The 26,450-nt window shown below is 39.9% G+C and overlaps 3 protein-coding genes across 5 annotated transcripts in view; 2 read left to right on the top strand and 1 right to left on the bottom strand.

The window, feature by feature from the left end:
- The window catches only part of LOC146460595 (uncharacterized), a 115,325-nt gene that overhangs the window by 42,505 nt on the left and 46,370 nt on the right, over window positions 1-26,450 (top strand). For 2 of the 3 annotated variants that reach the window (XM_085088035.1, XM_085088036.1), the window contains 5 exons: window positions 56-2,379; window positions 3,651-3,778; window positions 4,148-4,268; window positions 5,030-5,112; window positions 5,385-6,291. In XM_085088035.1, the coding sequence (XP_084944161.1) occupies window positions 56-2,379; window positions 3,651-3,778; window positions 4,148-4,268; window positions 5,030-5,112; window positions 5,385-5,436 (2,708 nt within the window). In that variant the 3' untranslated portion in view covers window positions 5,437-6,291. Of the gene's footprint in view, window positions 1-55; window positions 2,380-3,650; window positions 3,779-4,147; window positions 4,269-5,029; window positions 5,113-5,384; window positions 6,292-26,450 lie in introns of those variants that run through there. The other variant, XR_014857592.1, reaches the window with a different exon arrangement.
- On the top strand, window positions 9,644-16,202 carry LOC146460600 (ATP-dependent RNA helicase DDX19A-like). The gene is made up of 8 exons (XM_085088031.1): window positions 9,644-9,752; window positions 10,082-10,123; window positions 10,771-10,873; window positions 12,132-12,224; window positions 12,707-12,806; window positions 14,009-14,123; window positions 14,579-14,756; window positions 16,070-16,202. The coding sequence occupies exons 1-8, from the start codon at window positions 9,644-9,646 to the stop codon at window positions 16,200-16,202; spliced, it is 873 nt and encodes a 290-aa protein (XP_084944157.1).
- LOC146460599 (uncharacterized) lies at window positions 20,392-21,969 on the bottom strand. Its single transcript, XM_085088009.1, has 2 exons — window positions 21,849-21,969; window positions 20,392-21,502 (listed from the first exon to the last, which is right to left on the bottom strand). The coding sequence occupies exons 1-2, from the start codon at window positions 21,960-21,962 to the stop codon at window positions 20,477-20,479; spliced, it is 1,140 nt and encodes a 379-aa protein (XP_084944135.1). The 5' UTR covers window positions 21,963-21,969; the 3' UTR covers window positions 20,392-20,476.

Below are 26,450 nucleotides of genomic sequence, written 5' to 3'. Positions count from 1 at the left end.
TTCAATGGGCGCGATTTCGTAATGACTTACTTTCTTGTTGGTTAATTTCTTCAAGGATCAGAACATCTCACAGAGCCACAAGCATCATTGCCATCCACAGATGAACTACCTGGAGGACGAGAGAAACGGCCATTGACAACCAATAGAACTTCACATGTTTCCACACGCAGCGAAGGAGGTGATGTGGTGTCAAGACCAGAGCAAAGAGACTTTAAGCATAACTTGAATGCATCAGGTTCATCATCTGGGAGCTCTGATGTGACGGATCATGAAATGTCTGCAGGACATGTCAACTCAAGCAATGAATGTTTATCCTTGCAAAACGCTCTTCATGCTGGAGAGCAGTGCCCTGATTCTTCTGATGCAAGTCCCATGTCAAATTCCAGTTGCAGCAGTACTGTAAATTCATCTGATTCGTTGGTGAGGTCTTCTCAGACTACTCTTTCCAACTGCACTTCACAAGGGTCTCCTTACAGTTCATCAAGCTTAACATCAAGCGATTCTCTTTCTGCAGCAGCAACTAGTGAAAGTGGTCTTAATCCAACAAACAGTGATGAAGAGATTGTCAGAAAGTCAGTTCATGCAGATAATGTGTCTGAAAATGGAGATCTTGATGAAGTTGGAGCATCTGCAGCTAAGAATGAGGAAAGGGAGGAACAGCCTGTAGATTTATGTGATGGAGTGACTGACACAAGGACTTGTGCTCTTGGTGATGGCTTTGTTTTTGATCAAGCCAGTGGGACAGGCTCATTTGGACATGACCAATCAGCCATAGAAAGACATTCAGTTGGTGTATCCAGTGCTTCTTCTACAGACTGGGAACGTCTAGGTGCTAGACCAAAACGGGTCCAAATGCAATGCCCACCACCTGACCCAGCGCCACAAGAGATTGTCAGTCCTGCAGTGTCTGATGGTTTAACTGGTGATTTCTTAGCAAGACACTCACAAGACAAAGCCCTTCATGAAAGTCTTTACCGAGATGATGCAGATATTTCCTTGTTCAATGACACTCCTCTGCAGGGTGCTTCTTGTATTGATGGCATGATAAACTCATCAGAATATAACAAAGCCAAGCCATATTTAGGGGCTTGCCAGTATACATCAGGGACTGATCCATATAGCAGGTTAGAAAATCCTTCTTTACATGGACCAAACAATGGGTTTGGAAGAATTGGCTTGCTAGGTGGTTTTCCTTTTAATGAATACTTGAATGGTAACAGTGGAGTTGCAACAGCACCTTTACCCAGCCATTTAGTAGGAAATAATGTTTCTTTTCATGGAAATTATTCATCAAACAATGGTTTAAAAATACCAAACAGTTATTCACTCCAAAGCAACTTTGTAAATAATGGTAGTACGTTCACAGGAGTGGAACATTTTAGCAGAGATTCTTATTTACCATATGAGCAGCGTCTAGGACTTGCTTCGTCAAACCTTGGAAATCGACCTGTTTTTTCAGGAATGAGTGGTTCAGGTTTTCCTAACTACCCTTGGATGGGTGCTGTAGGGTACCAACCGGGACCTCCTGCGTATAGTACACAACAATCTACTGTTTTTAGTGACAATGCTTCAACAGTTACACCTAGGCAGGACATGAGGGAAACAACTCAGAATGCAAGCTTCACTTTAGGAAACCAGTCAAACAATGCTCAAACAGCAAGTGCTTCTGCAGGAAATACCGGCCTTGTTGATGTAGGCAATTCTGGTTTGCCTGCTCCGTCTTCAGTTTCCACGTGCATTGGTTCTAGTTCTGTGGTAGTGTCCACTACAACAAGTTGGCCTGCTCTAGCCTGCACAGGTAGTAATAGTAGTACATTAACTGTACACAATAATGATAATGACAATAATGAATTTGATGACCAGGGAGCTGCTGGTGGTAATGCAGAGAGTAGCCTTGCACCTTATTGCAGTGGTGCCAACAATGAGAACTCTGGAGCTACTATTTTAAACAGAGACTTTGGTACTGACTCTGTTGAGTCCACAGACAATTCCTTGCTTGCCCTAGAACAACGAGTTTCGGAAGCCTGTGCCCTGGTTGAACGAGTGCTTAGGGAAAGGGAGGAACGTGAACAGTTTGGAAGAGAGATAGAAAGAAAAGAACAGATGATAAGGGAACAGAGGGAAAGAGAAAGAAGGGAAAGAGAAGAAAGGGAACTGCAAGAAGCTGAGAGGTGGCCACAGCAGCAGGAGGCAATTACGGCACGCTCACAGTGGCTATGTGAACATTATCAACGACATTGTAGAGTGCGATTCCCTTGCTGCACACAATTCTATCCATGCCATCGCTGCCACAACAATTCCAGAGCATGTGATAATGAAGAGGCTAAGGCTTGCCATGCGACGCACCTCAAGTGTTCTCATTGTCAGCATGAACAGGAGGTATTAGAAGTATTTTTATACTGTAGCACTTAATTTGGATTTATGGTGGACATTACTTAACAGAGACAAAAATATTATGTCTGTAAATGCTGTTTTTTTTTTTGTTTTTTTTTTGGCTGGAAATTAAATCATGTTTCCTATTTCTCACATCAGTAGTTCTATACAAACATTTCAACATTTGCATGGCTACCTTAGAAAACAAAGCTTGGATTGTTTATTACTTGTTGTTTTAAATGATCATTATTTTGATGTAGATCGTAAGTGGACCATCTTGAGGAACATTGTTAAAGTTGTAATGCCTTAAGGTTGAGACACACTAGTTTTAACAACAACAACAACAACAACATTAACAACAACCACATTAACTTTATTTTTACAAACTGAAAAAAGGCCTTTGTAGCCCGCAGTTGGCAGAGCTATTCTAGGCGGGCTATTTAAACTGACAATATATAGAAACTGACAAAACACTAGTGAGAATAAGTTGTAGGAACAGTTTCTCTCAACTGACATCCCTGTTTTTATGCCCACTGATCATACCGGTACCTTCTAACAGCTTACTTTCATGTAATACATTGAACACAAGGAAGAGGGTTTCATTTGATTTCCAAACACAGAGAAAGGGTGATAATATTTTAAAACCAACTATTTGTGTTTTTGCATTCTTCAATTGTTTAACATAGCTTGGGGAGGGGGGGGGGGGGGGTTGGGGGCAGGAATGGCGCAGTGGTGAGACACTTGCCTCCCACCAATGTGGCCCGGGTTTGATTCCCGGACTTGGCATCATAATTATGTGGGTTGAGTTTGTTGTTGGTTCTTGTCCTTGCTCCAAGAGGTTTTTCTCCGGGTACTACGGTTTTCCCCTCTCCACAAAAACCAATAATTCTAAATTCCAATTCAGTCTGGAAAGTATTGCCAATTAGTGCTCTTCACTAAAAGTGATTTTTTTAATAATTTTTTTCTCCAACTTTTTACAATTCTTGGAGAAATTCAAAGCATATTCACCAATTTTTGTGATAATTAAAAAGACATTTGTAAACCTCCAAGTTCACCATGGTGATTGCAATTGTTTTGTCTTCATGAATATTATTAATGAATTTGAACTGAACATGAGAAATGAACTTATACTGCGTCAATAAAAACTTTTTTAAGTGATTAAGTTAAGAAATTGATCTTGGATGTTACAGTGTAAACCCTTGCTAGTTTTGATTTTCTAGCACTAAATTGAAACTTTGGGAGTCAAATATGAGCAATTTTTGTTGTCACTGTTGCAGATTGATGAAAACAGTGGGAAGTGTGCAAAGTGTGAGGGGAAGATGTCTGCCTATTTTTGCTCCATCTGCAAACATTTCACAAGTGTGGATAAGAATCCTTACCACTGTGAAAAATGTGGAATATGCAGGTGAGTCAACCGGGAAATATTGTTGTGTGAAAAATGCTCTATTTGTGACTTGCAAGAGGTGAAGTTGCAAATTGCCCCTCCCAGGCCTCTTTTTCTTTGCTCTTTTGTCTCTAGTATATTTTTCCACACACTGTTTTCTCCGTGCTGTGTTAACAGGTGCCTGGAGGTGGGCTGTGGCTGGGTTGCCATGGAGACCACCTTGTTACAACACTGTTATCTCCATGCTGTGTTGACACGTGCCTGGAGGTGGGCTGTGGTTGGGTTGCCATGGAGACCTTGCTGCCAAGGAGATTCTTGCTACCTTTTCGGCACATACCCACCGATGCATCATGTGTCGTTGCTAAGTGTGTTTTGTTATATCATCACCAGAATTCACAAGGACAAATCATTCCATTGTGAAGTGTGTAATGTGTGTTTGGATAAGAGGCTGGAGGGGAATCACAAGTGCAGGCCTGATTCAGGTCACGATGAATGTTGTATTTGCTTGGAGGTGAGCTTTTTGATTAACTGTAGCTCTCAATTGTGAAATTAGGACGTTTTAAGTAAAGTTCTATTTTAGCTAAGTCAGTGGCCCATTGGCAATATTCTCACTTCTTATAACTTCCTTGGTGAATTTAATCTTCACTTGCAACATTCTAAGTCTGCAGTTTTGCAATTGATTTTGCTGAAATAAGTAACCTTATGATGAAGTCTGTGCAGTACATTAATGATTGACATCTAACTTTGATTTACAATATAAATACATAACACAGTTCGCAACTGGTGAGAATAAAGACCAAATTAAATAAAAAGTCATGAATGCAATGTTATCTTGCTTGCTACAGCAATGACACTGCATCATTAGATCAACATCTTGCTTCTTCTTACTTTCTCAATACATCATCAAGCTGACATGTGATGGGAATCAAAAATATCATCAAGTATTGTACCACAAATGTCATAAGCCAAATCCACTGTACCAAACAAGATGGCGGCTGATATATTTACCCATAATTCTTCGTGAAATGAAAACCCTAAAAACGTACAGAAAACTTCAAAAAAAATCAAATCTAGCATGCACAATGTTGTAAGTGTGGGACGAATTTTGCACAAATTATGGCTTTCTTTGTGCCTATTGGGTGTGTTAAGTTTGCAAAGTTTAGTGGTAAAATGTACAACCCCGGCCTTTTTCCATACAAGGGATTGACAATTGATTGCATGCCTGAAGTACTTGCTTGCGGTCATTAATGTTTGTATTGATGCTCTTCCTAGGATGCATTCAGTGGGTGCCAGATATTGCCGTGCTCACACAAGGTTCATCGGGAATGTGCCATCGCCATGATCCAAAATGGCATGTAAGTACAGACAACCAGTTGTTTGAAGAGTGGATAACTTTATCCAGCGGATAAAATGTATTGGTTGGAGTACATTTTTTTACGCTGGAGAGCGTTTTATCCACTGGATATCGCTATCCGCTCTTTGAACAACCGGGGCCAGGGTTGAAACAACTCTAAAATGAAAAGAGGAACCGGAAGAATAAATTATTAAAATTTCACATTTGCTGTCAGAAAAACAAAAACATTTCAAAGAGTATTATTATTGAAGTGTCTATTGTTTGTGCTTACAGTCGCACCTGCCCAATATGTCGGCACCCTCTGTACAGCCAACCAAGGGGATAAAAGTGCCACTGGAACACTCAAACCGTCTCGGATATGGAGTGTCTATCTACCAGGCAGTCGTACCAGCCCAATATGTCGACACACTCAGTACACCCCCCCAAGGGAAGAACGTCCCAAAGGAACACTCAAAACCCCTCGGCTATCCAGTGATTTTGTTGCTTGGCTAAACTTGCCTCAAGCAGGAACCAATTATCACGTTGCGTTGTTGTGCAGGAAAAAGGGAAAAAGTCGATGCACTCACAGCTATTTTAAAGTTCTGTTGGAAGACTGACTGTTATTCGTTGAAGGAACCACACTTGACTTGATGCTCAAAGGAATGTTGCGTCTTACCAGCAGCAATCTGCTTAACAGTTGATGAAGTGCTGCGTTGATAATGGTGACGAGTTTGTTCTTGTGTGCATGTTTTTGTTATTTATGAAATTTAGTTGTATTCGAAGAATACTTTATTTAAGATGAAAATATGGTCTTCGTCAATTTTTAACGATAGTTGAAAAAGGACTTTTTATATCATTCAAAGCTATTGCAGATGGGAATTGACAGTATTATAGTTTACGATTTCTAAAAAATTAAAAACAAACAAACAAACCAAAAAAAAAAAAAAAAGATTCCAGGCATTTTGTTCGCTTTCCCGTTTATTAAAGAACTGTATAATAATTAGATGGGTAGATTCAAACGTTTTTCAGAAAAAAACAAAAAACAAAAAGAAATTAATGTACTTGATAACAATTCTTTCAATTTCTGTTTCTACAGAACTGTATAGTGATGTTAAAGTTAAGAAAAGATCACTTGTAAATACGGCTGTTCATATTTCTTGGATTCAAATTTTATTGTCAATAACACAATTTTGAAATCTAATTGCATCTGTGTCTTTTTTGTCAGTTGCTCTTTTTTACGGCCAAAGCACTTTTCGTAACATTGGCCGTTTTCATACAAGAGGGCGTATTATCCGTCTGGATGAATTATCTTCCGTTGTTCGCCTTGAACGACGCGAGAACGACGCACATTTGCTGAACAAGTGTCTGTGATCACACCTGCTGTCTTTGTTGCAACTTGAAAGTGTTACTGTCGTGGTTTGTTTCGTGATGACATTCAAATTCTTGTTCCGCTTCAGGATCTAACAACAATTTCCCTCGTGTTCACCAAGCATGACCGAAGCTGGGCCCGCGAGAAAGCTCTATCTATTACGTCAGTCGTGAAAAAATCCTCTCGCCGCTCACTCTAATAGAGTTTGCGCTCGGGCCAGGCAGAAGCTAACTGAGATCACTGCCCGGGGGGGGGGGGGGTGGGGGCACTCCCATATATGGGCTATATAGGTATGTGCCGCGAGATAGGGTATGGTTTTTGAGGTTCTCAGTCCTTAAATAGGGTATCATTTTTTCCTCATTTAGCAACGCGTTCCTGGATTAGTCCTTAGATAGGGTACCTAAATTGTATCAGTTAAATTGAAGCTTGTAAGCGCCACGTTTCACGAAAAAGAAATGGCTTATTAAAACTGAAGTGTCCGCTGAAGTATTATGTAAGCGATTTTCATAGAGATTTGTGTTTATCCGTGCACATTAGCCGTTGTTTGGGTCCCTTGAATGGGGTGTCATTTTCGGGTTCGGTCCTTAAAAAGGGTATCCGTTTTCCCTTCCTTTACCCTTAAATAGGGTCAGGGTTCGAGAACCTTCGCGGCACACCCCTATCGAAAATTTTCGGAGTGACTATTGTGGCGCATAATGAGCTTGCGTGACATTTTTTCGAGCTCATTTATATTTAACAATTAGACGGCAAGCTCGAGGTTTCTATCGGCTGATAGTTGGCGAGGGGCGAAGCCCCGAGCCAACTATCAAAGGCGATAGAAACCGATCGATAGATCGGCACCTGTGTAGCCAATCAGATTGCGCAACATAGTCGGTCACTGAGGTATGCTAATTCCGTTTACGAGATCCGACTATGCGATCTCTGATTGGCTGATTTCCACACAGTCACCCAAGATTCCTCGCATAGCTTTGCATCACTTTGCTGTCATTTCCTTTCTCAAGGTGAGTTAATCCAACTTAATCCATCTTAGATTTACCCAAGGTTGCAATCGATTGAATGTATATATACTTTAATACTTCTGAAATAGCTAGAAATGCATCAGGAACTGTCTACAGTAATGTAAATTTTAAATCTTTTCTTTTGAAGTACGCAGTGGCTATTCGTACGGCGACTTGTGTTCGCAAACTTATCTGGCTCAAAGAAAGAGCACTCACTGGATTCGTTTAATCCTTCTAAAGGTAAATATAATAATTTGGATAAGCGAGAATCAGGAATTACAGAGAAATCCTATGAAATCTTCGGACTCCCATACGAATAGCAAATAGGAGTCGCTGTACGGGTGCCGTACGAATAGCCACTGTGTTTGAAGTAAGGGGTCAATGCTTCAGTCTTACCCTTCCATTAGACCAAGACAACAGGCTGATGAGGCAGAAATTTTTGACTTGTTTTCTTGTGAAAGCCAGCAGCTTTTGAAGACCCAATTTTGTTGTTCATGTTTCCTTAAATCGTCTCTTTTGTTCGTTATGTTAGTGGGATGACCGTAGCTGTACATAATCATATGTTCATTTACATGTAATGGTAATAAGCTCAGCTTTCACTGAAATGAATGCCTTTGTGCAAAAACTCTCTCGAATTTGCTTAGTGATGAAACTTAATCTTCGTGAAACACCGATCCAGGAACGAATGAAAATAAAAACAACAGCTGGAATGCCATTATTTCACTGTTGAAATCTACTCGTCCGTTCTGCAGCAAAACTAACGATAAACTGTCTGAAATTGTCGAGTTTGTCGAAGAAAACCGTAATGTTCTCTTTATAATATGACTAGGTAAGTTGTTTTTGTAAGTGATGGATACGGTTAAGTAAGATAAAATGATATATATTTTTGACCCAGCCCCTTCCCCTCCGCGGTCCCTGGCTCCATGGGCATCATAAATTCAGCACTATTAATTGTTGGCTTCACACTACAAGCTAAGTTAGTTTCAAGTAAGCACTTGATTCAAGTGCACTTGAAAATGTCAAGTCGCACTTTAGAAAACTTGGCTTCACACCTGGTGACAAAGTATACACTTGAAGCACAAGCTGTCAATCATCGTTCGCGGTAAAATCAGAAATGCGACTGTTCGCCGGAAAATCATGAAGCCTTTACAACGGAAAAACGTTTTGTGTTGTTTACTCTTTATTTTGTCTTTAATTTTACCTCAGAGAGTTTTAACATTACAGGAAATGCATAGGTACTTCATTGTTTACGAGTACTTGGCGACAAAACAAAAGAACAGGCGACATCTTCTGAACTGAAAATCGATGGTTCAGGCTGTCCGTAAAGATGAAATTCAAATAAGATCGTTAGTTTAAATCGGCTTTCCTTCTTTTTTATGTTTACTTACAAAAAAGACTGTTCCATGGAGTCCTCAAACTGCGAGGCGTATCTCCAACCATCCATTTTGATTTTTTTTTTTTAATTAATTTTAGTTCACGGCAAAATGTTTATCTGTCCTGGCACCGCAGCACGTGGCTTTCAATTGGTTTCCCTTTCCCTATTGGTCAAGTACGTTCTCAAGTGTGGTGTTGGCCATACTTGGCGGCGTACTTCGGCTTCTTTGAACTGCGAAAGTTTCCATGGTCACTAAGTAAAGTTCAAGTTGGTAGGTTTTACCCCTTCACACTCAAAGTAGGTTTCAAGTGCACTTAGATTATACTTACAAGCTCTAGTGTGAAGCCCCCTAATTACTAAAGAAGTGTTAATTAATGGCTCCCTTTGTGATATTTTTTGGTCGGCAAAAAACGGGTGAGGGGATGAAAAAACCAACGCCAACCCTCTGAACAAACGAAACCACAAACATATGATGGCGCAAAAATATTTGTCGAAACAGTAAGTGGATTATTTATTTTGGAAATACCACAAATGTTTTGGATTTACGCCACGCCAACGATTGGACCCGCCAAAAAGCTGCGCAAAATACGCCAGAAGTTGGCGTAAATTGTCTGGTGCCACGTCGAAGTTTTTCGGGGTAACATACATGTTTTCCAGTATGGTAGATCGCATATACATGGTGTGTTTTTGAATGACGTAGTCAAAGCCGAGCGGCTCTGGGGTCGAGAATGAGTGTTTTTTCGAAGCGAAGCTCTGTCTTCAGTGGAATCTCAAGGATTGTAAACTTGAATACTGTGATTACGCTAAATCCATGGTAAACTTAGTCTCCTATGCAGCCGTTCTTAGTGTCGTCACGCAACGCTCCTCGCAGCGTTGCGTGACGCGTGACGACACTAAGAACGGCTGCGTAGGAGACTATGGTAAACTCACACTAAAATTTGAGTGTCCATCTATAGGAATTCAATTTAAATGTAGGTGGGACGTGATCTGATGAAGGTTATTAGTCTGTTATTTCTCCCGGGTACAGTGTATCAGTAGCAGGATGTTTGTCCCATGAACCTAGTGTAATGGCCTTAGCTCCCATGAGTCTCCTGTAGCTCAGTGGACGTGGTAGAGCATCCGAACTAGTAATCGGAAGGTCTTAGGTTCGACTCCTGATAGGAGCACTCGGAATTTCTTTTTCCGAGTTTGCCTGTGTCATTACTAAACTAATAATACATCATTCTATATTTTATATCTTAAATTTCAGATATATTGTACTGTGCTTATTTGTTTAAAGATGATGCACGAGGTATGAATGTTTTTTTTATTGTTATTATTATTTAGTTGTTATGTTCGTACTAACACTCAGAAATTTTGGGGGTCTTCGTTTTCGAGTTTTTGGGGTCTTAGGGTCTTCGTTTTAAAGGTCTTCGTTTTCGAGACACCCCTATCAAACGCTTGTTTAATGGCCTTAGCTCCTACAAGTCTCCTGTGGCTCAGTGGTAGAGCATCCAAACTAGTACTCGTAAGGTCTTAGGTTTTACTCCTGAAAGGTCAGCACTCTGTTTTTTTTTTTTCAAGTATGCCTGTGTCACTTACTGAATAATACATCCATCTCATTATTCACCAGGCTTAAAAATATTTCATGGCTAAAAAAATATTTTCAGGAATCCAGAGAAAAAGTTGCTGTTGAACATGATGAGAACCACTTTAGACCAGAAGAAAAGGCTGTCAAGTCAGGAGAGTTCACAATCGTGCTTATGATAACCAGGTTGGGGGTGAGGCTGAGCTTAAGGTTAGTTTATTTCACACTATTTACACAATATTAACATAGAAAGAAAAGTATTACAACAGATAATTACAAGATAAAAATAACTATAGTACAAATTATAAAATGTGTGTGGTGGTCAAAGTAGCAAAGGCTTTCTAGTCGACCACCACAAACAGTTTAAACAGTTACAAGAAAAAAGAGCCAGTTGGAGGAGGAGCTAAACGAGCTTCAAGCTGTGCTGAAAACCCGCAAGCCTCATTCTGTCAAGTCATTTGAAAAACTGCCCTTGTAAGTACTGTTTAATCGGGGGAAAAACGCATTTTTTCAGAGATAAATAAGTAAAATTGTTATTCCCAAAAGCGGTAAAATACAAAGCAATGTATGGCATTTTTTTTTTTCAAAATTGAAGCTTTATTATGCGTGATGCCCTGAGGGCAGCACGTGTCTTAAAATGGGCTTGATATCTTCGTCGTTGTAGTTTTTTTTTCCTTCATGGTAGCCTGAAATCTGCATCTTTCAATTATTAACTCGTTTTACATGTATCAAATTCTATTGTCCTGATAAATTTGTGGCTGCCATATTGTTAACATGTTGTGGACTCAAGTGTGCCGTTTTCAAACGGATAATTTACCATTTTGAAGCGGTAAATTGAAAGAATAACTTCCAAGAAGCACTCAACATTTAAAATGGTGGAACTTGGAGAGTTCCTGGCGAAGGAATCATGCTTTGTTTGACAGTTTTAGAACCGCAATGTGAGACTGAAAAGAGGTCATTGATAAGCTTACGTTATCGTAATGGCATTTCCGAAATTTCCGGTACAACCAAAAGTTCAAGTTCGAGTTTCAAGTTTATTACGTTTTCCAAAAAGTTACTTACAATGAACACCGCCTGCAAATAGCTTAACACAAGGGAAACAACATAACACGATCTTCGTGACTCAAACTATTCCATTAGCAAGGATAGTTTTGTCAATCTGTGAAGCATACAATAGTTATTATTGGAATAAATGAATTAGCCTCAGCATCGTGCGTAAATGCCAGTATAGGCATCTTGTTATCTCTGAAAAATGCACGGCTATCCTTAATTTTCTTTTTGGATACCAAAAGCACTTGCTAAGTTCTGCTTTCTCCACAAAGTCTTAAACTGCGCAAAAATATCCCTGTATTAGTAGGCGCCACCCATAGGAAACCCAAGTATCTTGAGATGCACAGAAGGTATGTGCAGTAACAAAAGTAGGCACTGTCCGTAGTGATAGTGTAGCTTCACAAATTATCTAAATTTCTTCAAACTGACTTTATGTTGGCACTCGGACTTGTCACCTCTGTGAACAAAGTTTGGTATTAATTTTTCAGCACTGGCTTGAAGGATTAATTTAGAACTTACAGTGAAATAACATTAAAGGCTGTTAATCTTCTTACTTTTCTCAGCTGCATATGGAAGCTTAAGAAATATAAGTGAAGGAGAAAAGATTTCTTGTGTTCCTCCTTCAAACCAACCTTGGTTTTGATCTGTCTGTGAACAAATATGTTCATTATTTTAGCAATAGGTCTGAACAGCTATTTCGTGGTTTATGTGACATGGGCTGCAATAAACCATCCAAGATTCAGGAAACAGCTCCTCCCATGCTCTTAGCTGACCCGTGAGTTTTTCCGTATTGTTCCATTAATGAGTTTTACGAATATTACTTTAAGTTATAGAAGAATAGACCACATCCATTACACTGTGCTTAACACCTTAAACCTTTGTTGTTTTCACCTTCCTGCACCAGTGAGAGTCCTTGTTCAGATCTCACTTTGCCATCATGGCTGGTATGATTCAACTGAAGGGTCCATACACTGTATGAGGGTTTAGCTAGACTAGTTGCATAAGCAGACTATGTCAAATTTTAGGTCATTTTTTGTGGTCACAATATTTTTTTTTTGTTTCATAAAACTAACAATTTGTTGAGAAAAGGTTGCTCTGTACTTTTGCTTTTACTTAGAAGTTTTTCATGAAGGCTAATTTTAAACCCTGGAAAATCTGTGTGAGTCCTCAAAAAGGTTTTACTAAGTTAGTCTATTGATCTCAAGAGGACACCACCCCGCTGAAGTTAAGTTGCTTATAGTTTTGTTCAAATTTCAGACCCAACAACATGATAACTGAAATTCAGCGTGGAAGAGGAAAAACAGCAGCATTACTGTCAATGCTTCGCCGAGTAGATGCAACAGAAGACTTTACACAAGTAAGCTAGTCATACTGCGCAGGATGTAAATGTAAATGTGAGCTTGTTATTAAACATCTGTAGTGAATGAACAGTGTGATGTGGTGAATGGTCTTTCTCATTATGGCAAAGTTTCACAGGTATCGGAGTCACTTTTTATATTCTATAAAGCCACCTTGGAGTCTTGTCCTTGCACAAAATAATGCTATTGTAACCATCTTGTAAAGTCTTGAATTTATCATTCCCAATGCCTATGATTGGAGTGTCATTTAAATGTAGCTTTCAAACATTACAAGTAATGGTCAAATGCCTTTTAAGTTGGGTTACTACAGTTTTTGTACTGTGCGAGTCTTTGATATGCGCGCGCGCTGCCCAAAGCACGCGAAAGCATCACGCGTGAGGAAAATCACGCGAGCTTGCTGAGGAAATCCCGCGAGCACAAAAACAAAATGGCGGCTCTCGGAAAAATTTCCTGGTATTCCAGGTGGGTTTCAGAGGTGTGTTTACAGTAGCTAGATCGTGTTTGGGCTTGATAACTGAAAAAACGTGTTGTCTAATGGTTGCCCTTCCTTAGCAGCTTTAAAGCCTTTGCAGAGTTGTGATTTTGCGCCAAATGTTTGAACACGAAGGCTGACACCCGGGTTTTCCCAGAACAAGCATGGGCAATGGTCATCTCACCGTAGATCGCAATAACTATTTTTTCTCGCTTAATTTTCCCCAAATCTAGCCTTACAACCTATGTTCAAATTTTTGCTGTTGACAGAAAACACTAAAATGAAAACGTGAACATTTTTTAAAGAAAATCTGTCAGAAATTTTTTTAGGAATTTTCAAATAAGGCAAAATTTCCCAATTTTGTCATTTGCCGAATTTCTCCTTGACAAAATTTCGTGTTTTTCCCTGTAGATACTTATTTTTGCCCACTTTCCAAATCCTGAAATTTTGAAGTGGGGTCGTACGGCTAGATTTAGAGCCAGACAACTCTAAAAGGTGTAGTTTCCAGGCCCTCACTAGGACTCATTCTTTTGTATTTAACACTTTTTGAGCATTCCAAATTTAATTTCTGACTCAGAATTATCTCTATTGTATTTACTGTACTAGAAAAAATGTTGAGGAAAATTCCTGTTGGCATTCTTTTTAAGTTTGATTTAAGGCCTTCTTTCACTCCAGAAAACTGTAGTAAGCCACCTTAAGCCGGTTACTTATTGATTTGTTCATTCAAAGGTGATCTGCCTTTCACCCACATATGAACTGGCACTTCAGACAGGACAAGTGGCTGAAGAGATGGGCAATTTCTGTCCTGAGATCAAGATTGGATATGCAGTTAGAGGAGAGAAAGGTATGTACATACAGTAAGAACATTTTACAGAGAAAAATGCACAAGTGAAGTTTTCTTTAATTTGCTTCATCATGTGTTATTATCTATGAGATTTGCTTGTTTGGTAAGGTACCAATCTGGCCTTTGACGTGATTGCAGTTTCTTATTAAAATAATCATTTGATTTTTCAAGGTACAGTGGAACCTTTGGTGCCCTTACATGTAGCAGTAGCAATTATATGAATTTAGTGAGGTGTTAGCAAGATGGAAGTAGACTGTTATTGCCCTCATCCCACTGGTTATTGTTAGCCTGCACTGCAAGCATTTCAGTTGGGCTTTGTGCATTTTTCGCTGTTTTGACATGCAGAAATTGGAACTCTCTTCTCTCCCCTACCCCGTCCGAAAAAGGCACAAACCCCCGACGGAAACGCTTGAAGCGTTTTCATGCATCTTTTTGTGGCTTTGTTTTGCCTGTAGTTACAAGAGGCCGTACAGTGACAGACCACATTATATTTGCAACACCTGGAACTCTGCTGGACTGGATCCTGCGGCACAGAGTAATGGATCCAAAGAAGGTCAAGATGTTTGTGGTGGTTGAAGCTGATGTCATGATAGCTTTACAGGGTCATCGAGATTACTGCATCAGAATACATAAGTAAGTCAGTATACCAAACAATATGTATGGAGTTCTTGTAACTGCAAAACATTTATTCAAGTCTCCTTGAAAACACTTTAATTTACAGTTTTTTTTTTACTTTGTATTCTTAAAGGCCTACATTTACAATACAATGTTTTGCCATATACACAAGATTTACAGGACAAGATGGAAAAAAAATAAAGAAAATTGATAAAAGAAGATAAATGGCGAGAAAACCTAAAAAAACCCACGAGGCTTATAACAAGTCGGGCTTCCTCACTTAAAATAACTAATCTAATATAAGAACTGCAATAAAAAAAATTATGGACTTATGGTAATTAACTTTGACCGCGCACATGTACACACACACACACACACATAAACACACACACACATAGATATTGAGTAAGTTAGTTAGTTAAAACATTTCCAACTTCTTAGAGGAATTAGATTGTATTCATTGATTCAATATAGACAGGTATAATGATCCTAAAATCTGCTACAGCAAATTTCTTGAGCAATACATTAAAGCTTACGAAACACATTTTCCTTTGAAGAAACTGAAGCGATGCCTTCACTTTAGGAAACTGTGGATATCCCAGGGTTTACTTAAATCTGTCAAGCAGAAAAACAAACAATACAAGCAGTATCTTTCAAACCCCTCTCTCTGAAACGAAGCGAAATATAAAGCATAAAAGAACAAACTGAATCACTCCCTACGAATCGCGAAATTTTTATATTATAATAAGAAGCTAAGCGAGTCAAAATCTAACATAAGAGCCACTTGGCGTCTGCTTAATGAGGTCCTTAACAGCAAGAAATTGAGACCTAAACCCAACTCTGTGTTCAAGATTGATGACCAAGATATTTGTGACCCAATGGAGATTGCTAATCGATTTTGTTATTACTTCAGTAATATTGGACCAAACCTCGCTAAACGAATTCAATCTACGACCTTATTTCAAACCGACACCAAATCAAGAGAAGTGCAAGTAATTTGGCACTCTTTCGTGCAGCATGCAAAAATCTGATGTACGTACATTTAGAATCTAGTGAATTTCAAATTGGTCAAAGAAGCAGAGGTTGATAATTACATGTAGTTCAATCTACAACTTGAATCAAAGTACCTAATTGATGTCATTACTGGTATGGTAAGTAAACACCAAATATGTCAAATCTTGGATAGTTTAGTCAGTTTTTATTGACAGGGTGAAATACGTTGACTGTCATATGTGTATCTCTGACAGTGAAGAGTAGCTCTTCAAATTCCACATGGTGTGCACTTGAGAAATCAAGAAGAGCCCCCTTAAATCATTTTTTATTGATTTCAGGATGCTACCAGAAGATTGCGAAAAGCTTCTGTTCTCTGCTACATTTGACGAAGAAGTAATGAAGTTTGCTGAGACGGTAGTGCCAGACCCAATTATCATCCCGCTTCCTCGGGAAGAGGAGAGCCTATCATAGGCCCGGTTCTTTACATGAGCTGAACTTAATTAGTAGTTTTCGTGGTCAGCGGCTGTTGTTTTTGCTTACCAAGATTCAAAATGGCGGGAAAGATGAGTTCTGACATGGAAGAGCTTATTTGGTAAAATGGCATTGGAGAAAGTCAATTATTTATTGTAGTATTAGTTTTTATTGATATTTTATAGTTATATTTGTACAAGAGAAGTTCATGTAAAGCGCTTTTGATCATTTCAATGTAAAAAGGCGCTATATTAACTGAATAAATTATTATTATTAATAATAAAAACTTCTGTTCCTCACGATGGAAACACGATATTCAGGATAGGATATTCAGGATAGCTCTGCTTGAGCTCCCAGCGTAATGGCCCGTACTTTGTTGTCTTCTCGGCATCTTTCTCCTCCCTGTTTTCAACCCAAGGGCAGCTCATCTCTATCACCGATACTTTCTTATTCTCCTTGTCCACGATGGTGGCGTCGATCCTATTCGCCTTTACGTGCGTGTTATCTGCATACAGGGGAATGTCCCAATATGCTATCGCCCTCTCATTCTCGTACATAGGCTTAGGCTGGATCTTCGAAAACCATGGAACCTCTGATGTAACTAGGTCCAGTGCCCTGATCACTTGAAAAAACAAAATCTTAAGAGCGTTGTTATGCCTTGCCAAAAACAAAGTCTGGGCTAATGTTCCACATCCAGCTAGGATATGTGGGACACTCTCTGTTGCCTTTCCACACATTCGACACCTTTCCTCTCCGCTGTCACTCGTCCCCACCTTCCTATGATAGAAAACCTTTGTTGGAACTAGCTGTTGATAAAGTTCTTGTATACCAACCACCACATGCGTGGGTGCGCCTTCCAACAACTAAGGCAAGCAATTAGCAATCTCCTTGTTCTAAGTGCACGTCCTCCCATCTGTTACTGATCAACTTCCCCTCAGGGGCACCCAACGACAGTTTTCTCTCAGATCCTTTGAAACGCAATTTTAGGCTATCTGGAGTGCCTTTAAAGCTCTGTAGGTTCAATTCAAGCCGCACTATAATATTTTTATCTGTTCGGTCATTCTAGGGGAACTTGAGTCTTTTCGAAATTATTAGGGCATTTTTGTCCATTTTCCGAAAACCTTAGGTCTTATTTCCTTTCCGAAAGTCTTAGCTGACCTTTTTTGGTATCCAAAACGACATTTTTATGAATCCGAAAACATCAGGCCGTAAATTTCCCATATCACGAACATTCGAGGTGAAAATTCCCTTAAGAAAATTGTAGGGGATTAAGGACCTTCCGAACAGATAATTTACTTAAAAGATCCGTTGGGTGCCCTTGTTCCCCTTCCACTTTTCTTCCTTCACTTTAGCTCGCACTTCTTCCTGCCGCGCCTTAGCTATGCTCCCCTTAACCTTCTTCCCATTTACTTCTTTACCGTCGTCAGTGACGCACATAGTTTCCTGGTACTCTTATATTATTATCATTGTTATTATAATTAAAATAATGAAGACAGGCCAAACACGGCTCCTATTGGTCGAAATAGGAAGAATATGACATTCAATGCTAATTTGCTCTTACGAGTACGTCTTTCAATCTTCCCATTTACTTCTTTACCGTCGTCAGTGACGCACATAGTTTCCTGGTACTCTTATATTATTATCATTGTTATTATAATTAAAATAATGAAGACAGGCCAAACACGGCTCCTATTGGTCGAAATAGGAAGAATATGACATTCAATGCTAATTTGCTCTTACGAGTACGTCTTTCAAAGATCTCCCTCAGTTTCTGTACGAAAGTAGGGAAGGGTTTTTGTAGATCTCTCTTAGCATTTTTTGCGCGTTTTTTGTTTGTTTTGTAGTGCTGATATTCTTTCGCTGAAATTGACTTCTGAGAGACTTTTATCTATAAGGTCATCGAGGTAACCCCTGAAGCGTATTCTCTGTTTGAATAGAGTAATTTTTTTCTTCAAATGTTGTTTTTGAAGATTTTGTTCCGAGAAGTCTTGACGCTTCGCCTTTGATATAGCCTGTATTGGAAAGTTTCTGTCGGTTTGAAGTGCGTGTGCACATCAAGAATAGAATAGAATGCCGTTCTATTCGACTGGCGCAGTCGAATAGAACGGCGGGTCGACCCAAATACAAATCTGTCGATCCTAACTGATTCATACGTCGATCTTTACATGCGCCGAACCAAATGATTAGGTTCGGCTCATGTAAAGTTCGACGTATGAACCGGGCCATAGAGATTCATCTGATAGATTATTCATCTCTGCTATAAATTCATCCATTTCGACTTCAGCACACATTAAGTCATCGACTTACTATTATACATTACACATTGACATTTGGGTGGTTAATCACGTAATCTATGTAAAAAAAAATGTTATGTGTCTGTACCCTTTAAAGGGACAGTTTTTGAGTTCATTGGGTTCGAGGAGTGTTCCAAATATTAAGGAAATTAAAAAGTTGTACTTACAAAGACCAAATGTTGAATGCAATTTCTATTATGACATAAAATACAATTTTAAGGAATTTTCAGTGACACTCTTTTTATGTCTCAAAGATAATTCTGGCAGGTATTAGATTTGAAGGGATGACAGTGCATATGTAAATTATTTGTGTTGCCCTCTTCCACTTTCAAGGAGGTAATTTCCCATATTCTGCCACCACCCCCTCCCCGAGAAAAAAAAACAATCAGAAAATGGATGTTGCAAAATAATATTCATAGGGAAATAATTATTTTAAGACCTGTTCCTAGCTTGTTCCTAGGTATGCTAAGTGCCATGTTTCCAAATGTACCTATAGTTGCTCTGACAGTAAAAGCAACAGAGAAAACAAGAGATATAATTTCAAATTCATGGGGCCAGAAACCAAGGTCCCTAAATAACTTCAGAGTGGCATGGACATTCTCTCGACACAAGTGGTAACTATCACCTTGTAGGAATGCGTCATCAATGCAACCACTTGATACATGACCCCTCTGCCTTAGATAGGAAAAGGCTGGTTTCATCACTTTTGTGAACACCCTGGGTGAACAGCCTAAACCCTGAGATAGGCAAGTAAATTGATAAAGTGTACCTTTTCATAAAAATTGTAAATATATCTGATGGTCGACATGAACAGGGATGGAAAAATAAGCATCCCTAAAATCTATGGATGCCATATAACAGCCAGGTTTCATCAAGCTTATACAAGTATGAATAGTATCCATTTTGAAATGATGATATGTCACCCATTGGTTTAAGTTTTTGAGATTTAATATCATCCTATAAGAGCCATCTTTCTTTTCCCGTAAAAACACTTTTTTAATTATGAATTCATCTGATTCATGTGCACTTTCTACAATGATTCCTTTCTCAAGGAATTTACCTATTTGTAAATCCAAACTAACAGTCTGTAATTCAGACAAGTTTGTTGGCCTGGGAGTGCCAAATTGGATTGGTAAAACTGAGCCAAACTCAATTTTAAAATCTGAGACAGCCGTTAGCTATAGAATGCTTCTATCAGAAGTAATCTGCCGCCAGTTATACATACGGGTTCTAGTGCTACCAGCAAAAAAGGCAGGTGTTTCAGATGAATCACACTTCAAGGTCTCTGTCTCATAAGAAAAACCACTTACATGTGTTTGGTCCTTGTAGGACCTGCCTTCTTGGTCTGAGTCTGACTGGGTCGGTTGGGGTAAGCTGGGCTGTTTCTGCCTTGATGCTGGGGTTGGGACCGCCCCCCGTAATAGCGGCCCCTTAGCCCGGCTAAAAAAGGTTTCGAGTATTTCTGCCCTCCATATTGGTAAGGCCTTGAGTGCGTTTTCTTTTTATGGCCTGTAAGCCGTTTTGATGCCCTGTTACTCTCCGTGACCACTTTTAGGCGTTCGGTCAGATCATCCCCAAACAGTTTACTACCTACAGTTTGTTTGGTACTTCAAATCGTTTTGAAATCTTTATCTAGATCTGCTTTGAACATGTCTCTGCGACACCAATTCATGATTTGTACTTGCAATCAGTACAACTGAATTTGAGACGAGGTCCCATAGGGTTGCCTTGTCTGGCAACTCAGACTTTCCATCAATAGCCTCAGCAAGACCTCTAGCTAAGCGAACTAAAGGAATAAGACCTTTCATTAAGGTTTCCTGCATTTTTTGAATTTTCGCATCCATACTGCGAGTATTCTGTTGAGCCATAGTTAGTAGAGGGGACAGTGCATTTTGTACTGCTTCCAAACAAAACCAACTACCAGGTACATAAAAAAGTTAACAGTCTATTTTTGGTCCATAAACATTTGAATTATTGTCCTTATTCCTGCCTTTGGACTTGTTCCACCTGACAACTTCTGTTGATTTCTTTCCGGAGAGACTTGCTCTTTGTTTGTTTCGCTTTTATCTTATGGCGCTGAATGATGTCCTTAGCAAAAGAGAATGAACGCACCCTTACATACATGTTAACAATGCTCTGTAAGATGTCCTTGCTGACATGAATCTCTGATGGCAATTCAGCTGCAGACAGGAGTAAATGGTAGTTGGATAATACATCACAATCAGTGATTGATTTGTGTGTGATGCTGGCAAGGTCAATTTTTTGCAAGCCAGATTCAGAAGTATACAGTCTAAAATAATGTTCAGTCTTGAAGAAAATGTTCTGTGCAGGCTCAGTTATGGACCACAGCCCACCACGATTTAAAGTTGAGACGAGCTCTTGTGATTCAGTACCGGTCTCAAGTTTTCCCGCTTTTAGGATTGCTATCGCCTGTTGACTCTCAGTGGTTTTCCTCCCACTGTGTTTGTTGTAAAGGTTGTGCAACACATATCTGCCAATATACTGCAGGCCAGCTTTCTCCCTCTCTGAAAGTGCAACAGTAGATTCTTTGTTGTTGTAGGCAGCTGACTTCTCCTTTTTACAGAATGCTAGCATGCAGTCGGCCACTTTGGTTGACAGCAATGTTGCAGAAGTCTGTGACAGACCCTTAAAAAATCTTGTGGAAACTAAAGGAATCGTTCCATAAAATTTGCCATAAAATTTCTCAGCATCACTGTTCTTTACCAATCCATCATAAATCTTCTTAAGCTTAGTAAAGTCCTGTTCCTCAGGCTGTTGAAATGTATACAGACTTAACTCGTTCCTGATGCTGGCAGAGAAAACCTTCGTGTTTGTCACTTTAAGTAGGGCACTGCTGACTATTTCAGCAAGGATGCTTGGAGAAAGTAATCTTTGTTGATCTTCATCTTGGTTTTGACCGTGCTTGGCTTTAGTATGTCTTTGAAGACCACCTTTAGTCTTGTATTTTTTCCCGCAAAGTTGGCAAACAAGCTCATCAGATTGAACCTGTTCAACGTAAGGCATACTATATAAATATGATATGCAACGTAAAGAGACATAAGAACTGTTGATGTTGACCTGCATTCGAGTTGTTTAAGCTTATAAATCGGAATTAATTATGACTGCGTGAAGAAAGACTCCACACTTAAAGTGAATATCAGTCTAATATCTTTACATTCTTTGGGGATCTTTTCAGACCTTATACGAATAACCACGGCTTCCAGTAGTCTGTATTTTATATGGCGCAGAGCAATTGCAACTGATCGTATTCTGTTTGTTTACAACTTTATGTGCACGTTTCAGGGCTCGATATCAGTTTACTGAAGTAAGAAATAAAACACTTCACACTTACTTCACTCACTGCTGACATAAATTGTTCCTCCAGGCCTCCATCGCTTTCTAAAATCTCTAGAATTGCCTCAAAATCGTCTCCAAAAATGAAGAGATCGTTTGTATCGTCCGCCATTTTTTTTTTTGAGAGTGTGCAAGGTCACGGTCACGTGACGGACCAACTCAACATCAGAGACCACTCTATTGTTTCGCCCTTTGACCCCTCTACTAACTATGGTTGAGCAATATCCCAGATCTCTGGGTTAACTTTCGTGACTTTCAAAAATTTGCAATTTTCAGGGCGTTTTATCTTGTCCTTCCGTTTAGATGCAGTTTGTTCACTCACACCGCCCTCGTAGATGCTCTTCAGAACAGAGGCCATCTTTTATCGGGTAACACCGGGTCAGTTTGTTCGTCTTCCGTCACCTCTTGCACAAGGGACTCTACTAGACCACCTGCCTTAATTTTATCCGCAGTTTTGTCCGCGGTCAGTTTATCCTCAACGGACTCGGCTACTTTGTGACCCGTGGCGAATGCTCGTCGGGATCGGAGTCATGCGAGGCCTGTGAAAAGGTCTCGTCCTCTTCAAAGGCAGCATCATAAGCCCTTTTTAGCTCTTTTACCACTGGTGCCATAGTGTTCATAGCAGAAGCCAGGTGATCGAGCTTTTCATGAATTGCATCGAATTCAGTTCCTTTCGAACCGCTAGCACCTCCGGTTCGAAGGTCCTTTTGCTCACAAGCATCGTTTATATTTGAACGATGACTCATTTTGTCCTTGCTGGATCTGGTTTTCTCGCTGGACGTGGTTTTCCTCTTCGTAGAGTCCTCTGGTTTATTTGTTTCTTTCTAGCATGGAGTCTAACACACCGGCGCCCGGTGTAGGCATGCTTTCCGCCGCAAAAAATCAGTAAATTAGAACAGTTTTATAGAGCAAAGCTCTTCACAACGTTCTCAAGCAATCAATTGACAAGTTTGAAGACGATTGCGAGGAGAACAAGGGCGGATGCAACTGGGTTTTCCCAGAATTTTCCACCATTGAGTGGAAATGTTATTTGACCATCATGATTGTTAGACAGTTCACCTTTCAATTTTGATGTTTTTCATCCTTTGTGCTTAACGTTAGCTACTTAGTGGCTAGCTTATTCACTCTATGTAACGTTTTTTGTGTCGTAAGTAATTATTTTATTTCTTCACCTAGAATCCACAATGACAAATCATTTCACTGTGAAGTGTGTAACGTCTGTTTGGACAAACAGCTACAGGGGAATCACAACTGCAGGCCAGATTCAGGTCATGATGAATGCTGCTTCTGTTTGGAGGTGAGCTCTTGGATTGACTAGAACTCTTTGTTACTACTTGATCCTGTCATGTTGATCAAATTGAAAACAGTTACCTAGTCATGATCTAAATTGAATTCTTGACAGACAAGCTTTCAATTCTCTCAAGGAATCTTTATCAAGTAATGGGGTTCGTTTTTCGCATAACGTGCGATGGTGAGAGTCATGTGACCAAAATTTATGTCACAGTACATCGCTGAAAGTTTGTAACTGCTGTCTGGGTTTACTTCTGGACTGCAAAAACAAAGACAAGGCCTGTCGTGTCAACGGGGAACCATCCTGTTGCAGAAACATGTACCAGGAGAGGAGCCTCGCAGGGTGAGTGATGAAGACGATCAGAAAGATGAGAACAAAATGAATCAACATCTGTTCAGGGCCGGGAAGAATAGAATCCTTGCTATCTTCATTGTTGTGACGACAACATTTAATGAACTGGTGTTGGGATGAAGAGTTAACTCTTCTGGTGGCTGGAGCCAAACCCTTAGTAAGGTAATACTGGCACTTCTCTGTCAACGCATTCGAAGCTCCTCCAAGATGAGGCTGGGTATTGGGCTTTCATGTGCCGAGGCTTGAGGCACCAGACGGTGAAAGTTCTGAAATTCGAAACAAGATAGAGCCACGGCAACATGGTTTAAAATGCTCGCCACTGGGGATGCAGTAAATGAAAAGGAATGCTAGATGGCAAGCAGCGACAAACGGTGCAGAAGAACCATCATGTTCCTTGTAGGTTATTAAAAAAGGCATCTGGGCTGACGACCAGGAGCCCGCGAACCACTCCCGTTCAAAGATTGCTTCATAGCCGATGGATCCTGCTGCGTCTGATGACACCTGAAAGTAAAAGTTAAAGTGGCCCAATGAGGGGTGAGGAGGACGCTGAGCCCATTCCAAGGGCAAAAAAATTTCCTCCACCATGTGAGATCCAACTGAAAGTCCCTGTTAAGCCGAATTGGGTGATTAATTTTATAGCTTCGAAAGGCAAACAACAGGTTTATCATCTAGTGGAGAAAGGTACGAGCTTGAGGTGGGAGGGGGGAGGGGAGCTACCTTACAGGTGTATTGCGGATGGAAGTTTGTTAGGATGCAGTGGAATACCCCAGTCGGAAAACATATTTATGCAGGTAAAAATGTTATGATTATAATCCTGGCAATTGGGAGGGGGGGGGGGGGGGGGAGGCTTAGTGTGGTGAAATCATCCAAGTAATGTTAAAAAAAATGTACACCATAGTTGGGGCCGGAAAGGTCCAGGATGAGGGCCACTTACCAGTTTGATAATTCTTGGGAATTACACCAAAACGACTCACATGAAGATTAACCAAAGGAGGAACTCTTTGCGGACCCTGCAACCTGTCCTCTTACGAACTCGTTCCGCAGATATGTGTCAATAACGGTGGGTTGTTGTAGCGAGGCTGAGGGCATGTTCTCCACTGCTAATCGAAGCACACCAAACTTGAACTGAACCCCACGTGAAAGCGATGCTGTAGCCCAGCGAGAACAAAGTCCACTTTAATGCTGATCAGGATGGTTGAGCAGCTCAGTTCATAGCTGCTGTTTTCTACATTTATGAGCGAGACCAGGGACGAATGAAAGAGATATGAGAAAACCTGATCCAAAGCCACATGTGGACACCTGAGGGCCAATGCCACCAAAACCAGAACTAACAACCTTAACAGAGTTACACTTAAAACTCAACGCTGGGGTCGGGAATTCATCCTTACCAGTACGGGTAACTGGACTATAGAGTTCTGAACTGGAACTGTTTCAGGACGATAAACTGGAACTGGAACAAGGAATGCTATTTTTATTATATACGACATGAGCTGGAACTTCAGTCCAGACGAAATTCATCGCCACTGCCGCTTGGTTCCAAACGGGTTGGGAGACAAAGATCGGCAAGATGGCGGTAACACCTGGAAAGGATAATGACAATGACAATGTTCGCCGCTGCAGACTTTGCAGACATGTTGAAACCAATGTGGACCAAAGGGCCATCGGCACTGTGCCGATGTGCCGATGTTGTAGCAATATTGTATTTTTTTAATTTTTGTTTATTACTAATACCCGCCAAGATTAGCTAATGCTATACGCGGATTATATATTTGTTGAAATTAATAATAAAAGTGTATAAAAAAAGTGTATAAAAGTGTGTAACCTTGAAAAATGTACTCGCAGAGTAGTAGCTCCAAACTATACCCACCGATTTGCTCACCGGCCTCTTTCCAGTAATTTTCACTTTTCCTGGGTTTGTTGGACGCTTTAAAAGCTTGGTTAACCACAAGGCCATGATCTTTGGAACTCGCCCAACTACTTCCATGAGATCTGTTATTTCGTTTGGGCCGGTACAGTAGATTTTTCTGTTGGTGAATAAACCCGATCTGGTTTTCGGTCTGCCGAACACCTTTCCGTTCACGGGAATGTTATTTGACCCTTTCAAGGCCTTTTAATTCTGAGGAATATTAATATGACCCTTTTAAGACGAATTCTAAGGGAACCTGTTTTAAGCGGACACTAGCAAGGGTCCCGAGGGTGTCCGCTTAATACAGGTTTAACTTTAAATTCTTTTTGGAGCTTAATATTGCGCCGAGTCTTCCTTTGGGGCTGAGGCCATTATTATTGTACAAGTTATTTCCACGTTAAGGCGATGTTTTGTTGTTCTTGTAATTTGAATTGCAATCAACCCCTTATTGCAAATTGCCAAAGGAAGTTGTGTTTTATAGACTTTGGTAGAAAATGAAATGTCATGTAGCAGTAAAGTTACTGTCAGTTTGATATTAATTTTTCATGTATTTTTTCCATTAATTGAAGATAACAGTAAAACAAAATGTTATTCAGCTGTTGAAAAGCACACTGTAAAGAGATATCGATGTTTCAAGTATACTTTTTGCGAAATTAAGTTGGCAAGTTATTTAGTATGTTATCTTGTAAATGCTCTTGTACATGAAAGATGTTCATATTTTGAGAATTCATTATTTGAAAGGTGGGTTAATGTTATAATTAAGGTGCCAAAAGATTATTCGAATAAAAAAATATAGTTAAGTTTAGCAAGCATTGTTCGAATGTATTTTTTGAGGCCATTATCTCTTGGATGTTGCTGCGATAAATTTTAATTTTGTCAATTTCAATTATAGCAGCGCTCTGATTTCCTCTCATTTGGTCGCTCGCTAAAATTTGATTGGTCAACGCCCTTCTCTCGTGAGAAATGAAGGGAGATAAGGGAACGGAGTTTCAAATTCAAATTTATTTATTTGCCACACACAAAAGAAAAAAAAAAACATTACAAAACAGAAA

The sequence above is a fragment of the Pavona decussata genome, unplaced genomic scaffold (assembly GCF_977016875.1).
Source record: "Pavona decussata unplaced genomic scaffold, jaPavDecu1.1 SCAFFOLD_210, whole genome shotgun sequence".
Lineage (NCBI taxonomy): Eukaryota > Metazoa > Cnidaria > Anthozoa > Scleractinia > Agariciidae > Pavona > Pavona decussata.
This window is presented reverse-complemented; position numbering and strand designations above follow the sequence as displayed.

Excerpts from the sequence above, each read along its gene's own strand:
- LOC146460600 (XM_085088031.1), top strand. The coding sequence starts at position 9,644 with ATGGTAAACTTAGTCTCCTATGCAGCCGTTCTTAGTGTCGTCACGCAA. Across the intron at positions 10,124-10,770 it reads GTTTAAAGATGATGCACGAG|TTACAAGAAAAAAGAGCCAG; the intron begins GTATGAATGTTT and ends CAGTTTAAACAG. Across the intron at positions 12,807-14,008 it reads CAACAGAAGACTTTACACAA|GTGATCTGCCTTTCACCCAC; the intron begins GTAAGCTAGTCA and ends GTTCATTCAAAG.
- LOC146460599 (XM_085088009.1), bottom strand. The coding sequence starts at position 21,962 with ATGGCGGACGATACAAACGATCTCTTCATTTTTGGAGACGATTTTGAG. Across the intron at positions 21,503-21,848 it reads TTATGTCAGCAGTGAGTGAA|GTTCAATCTGATGAGCTTGT; the intron begins GTAAGTGTGAAG and ends TACGTTGAACAG.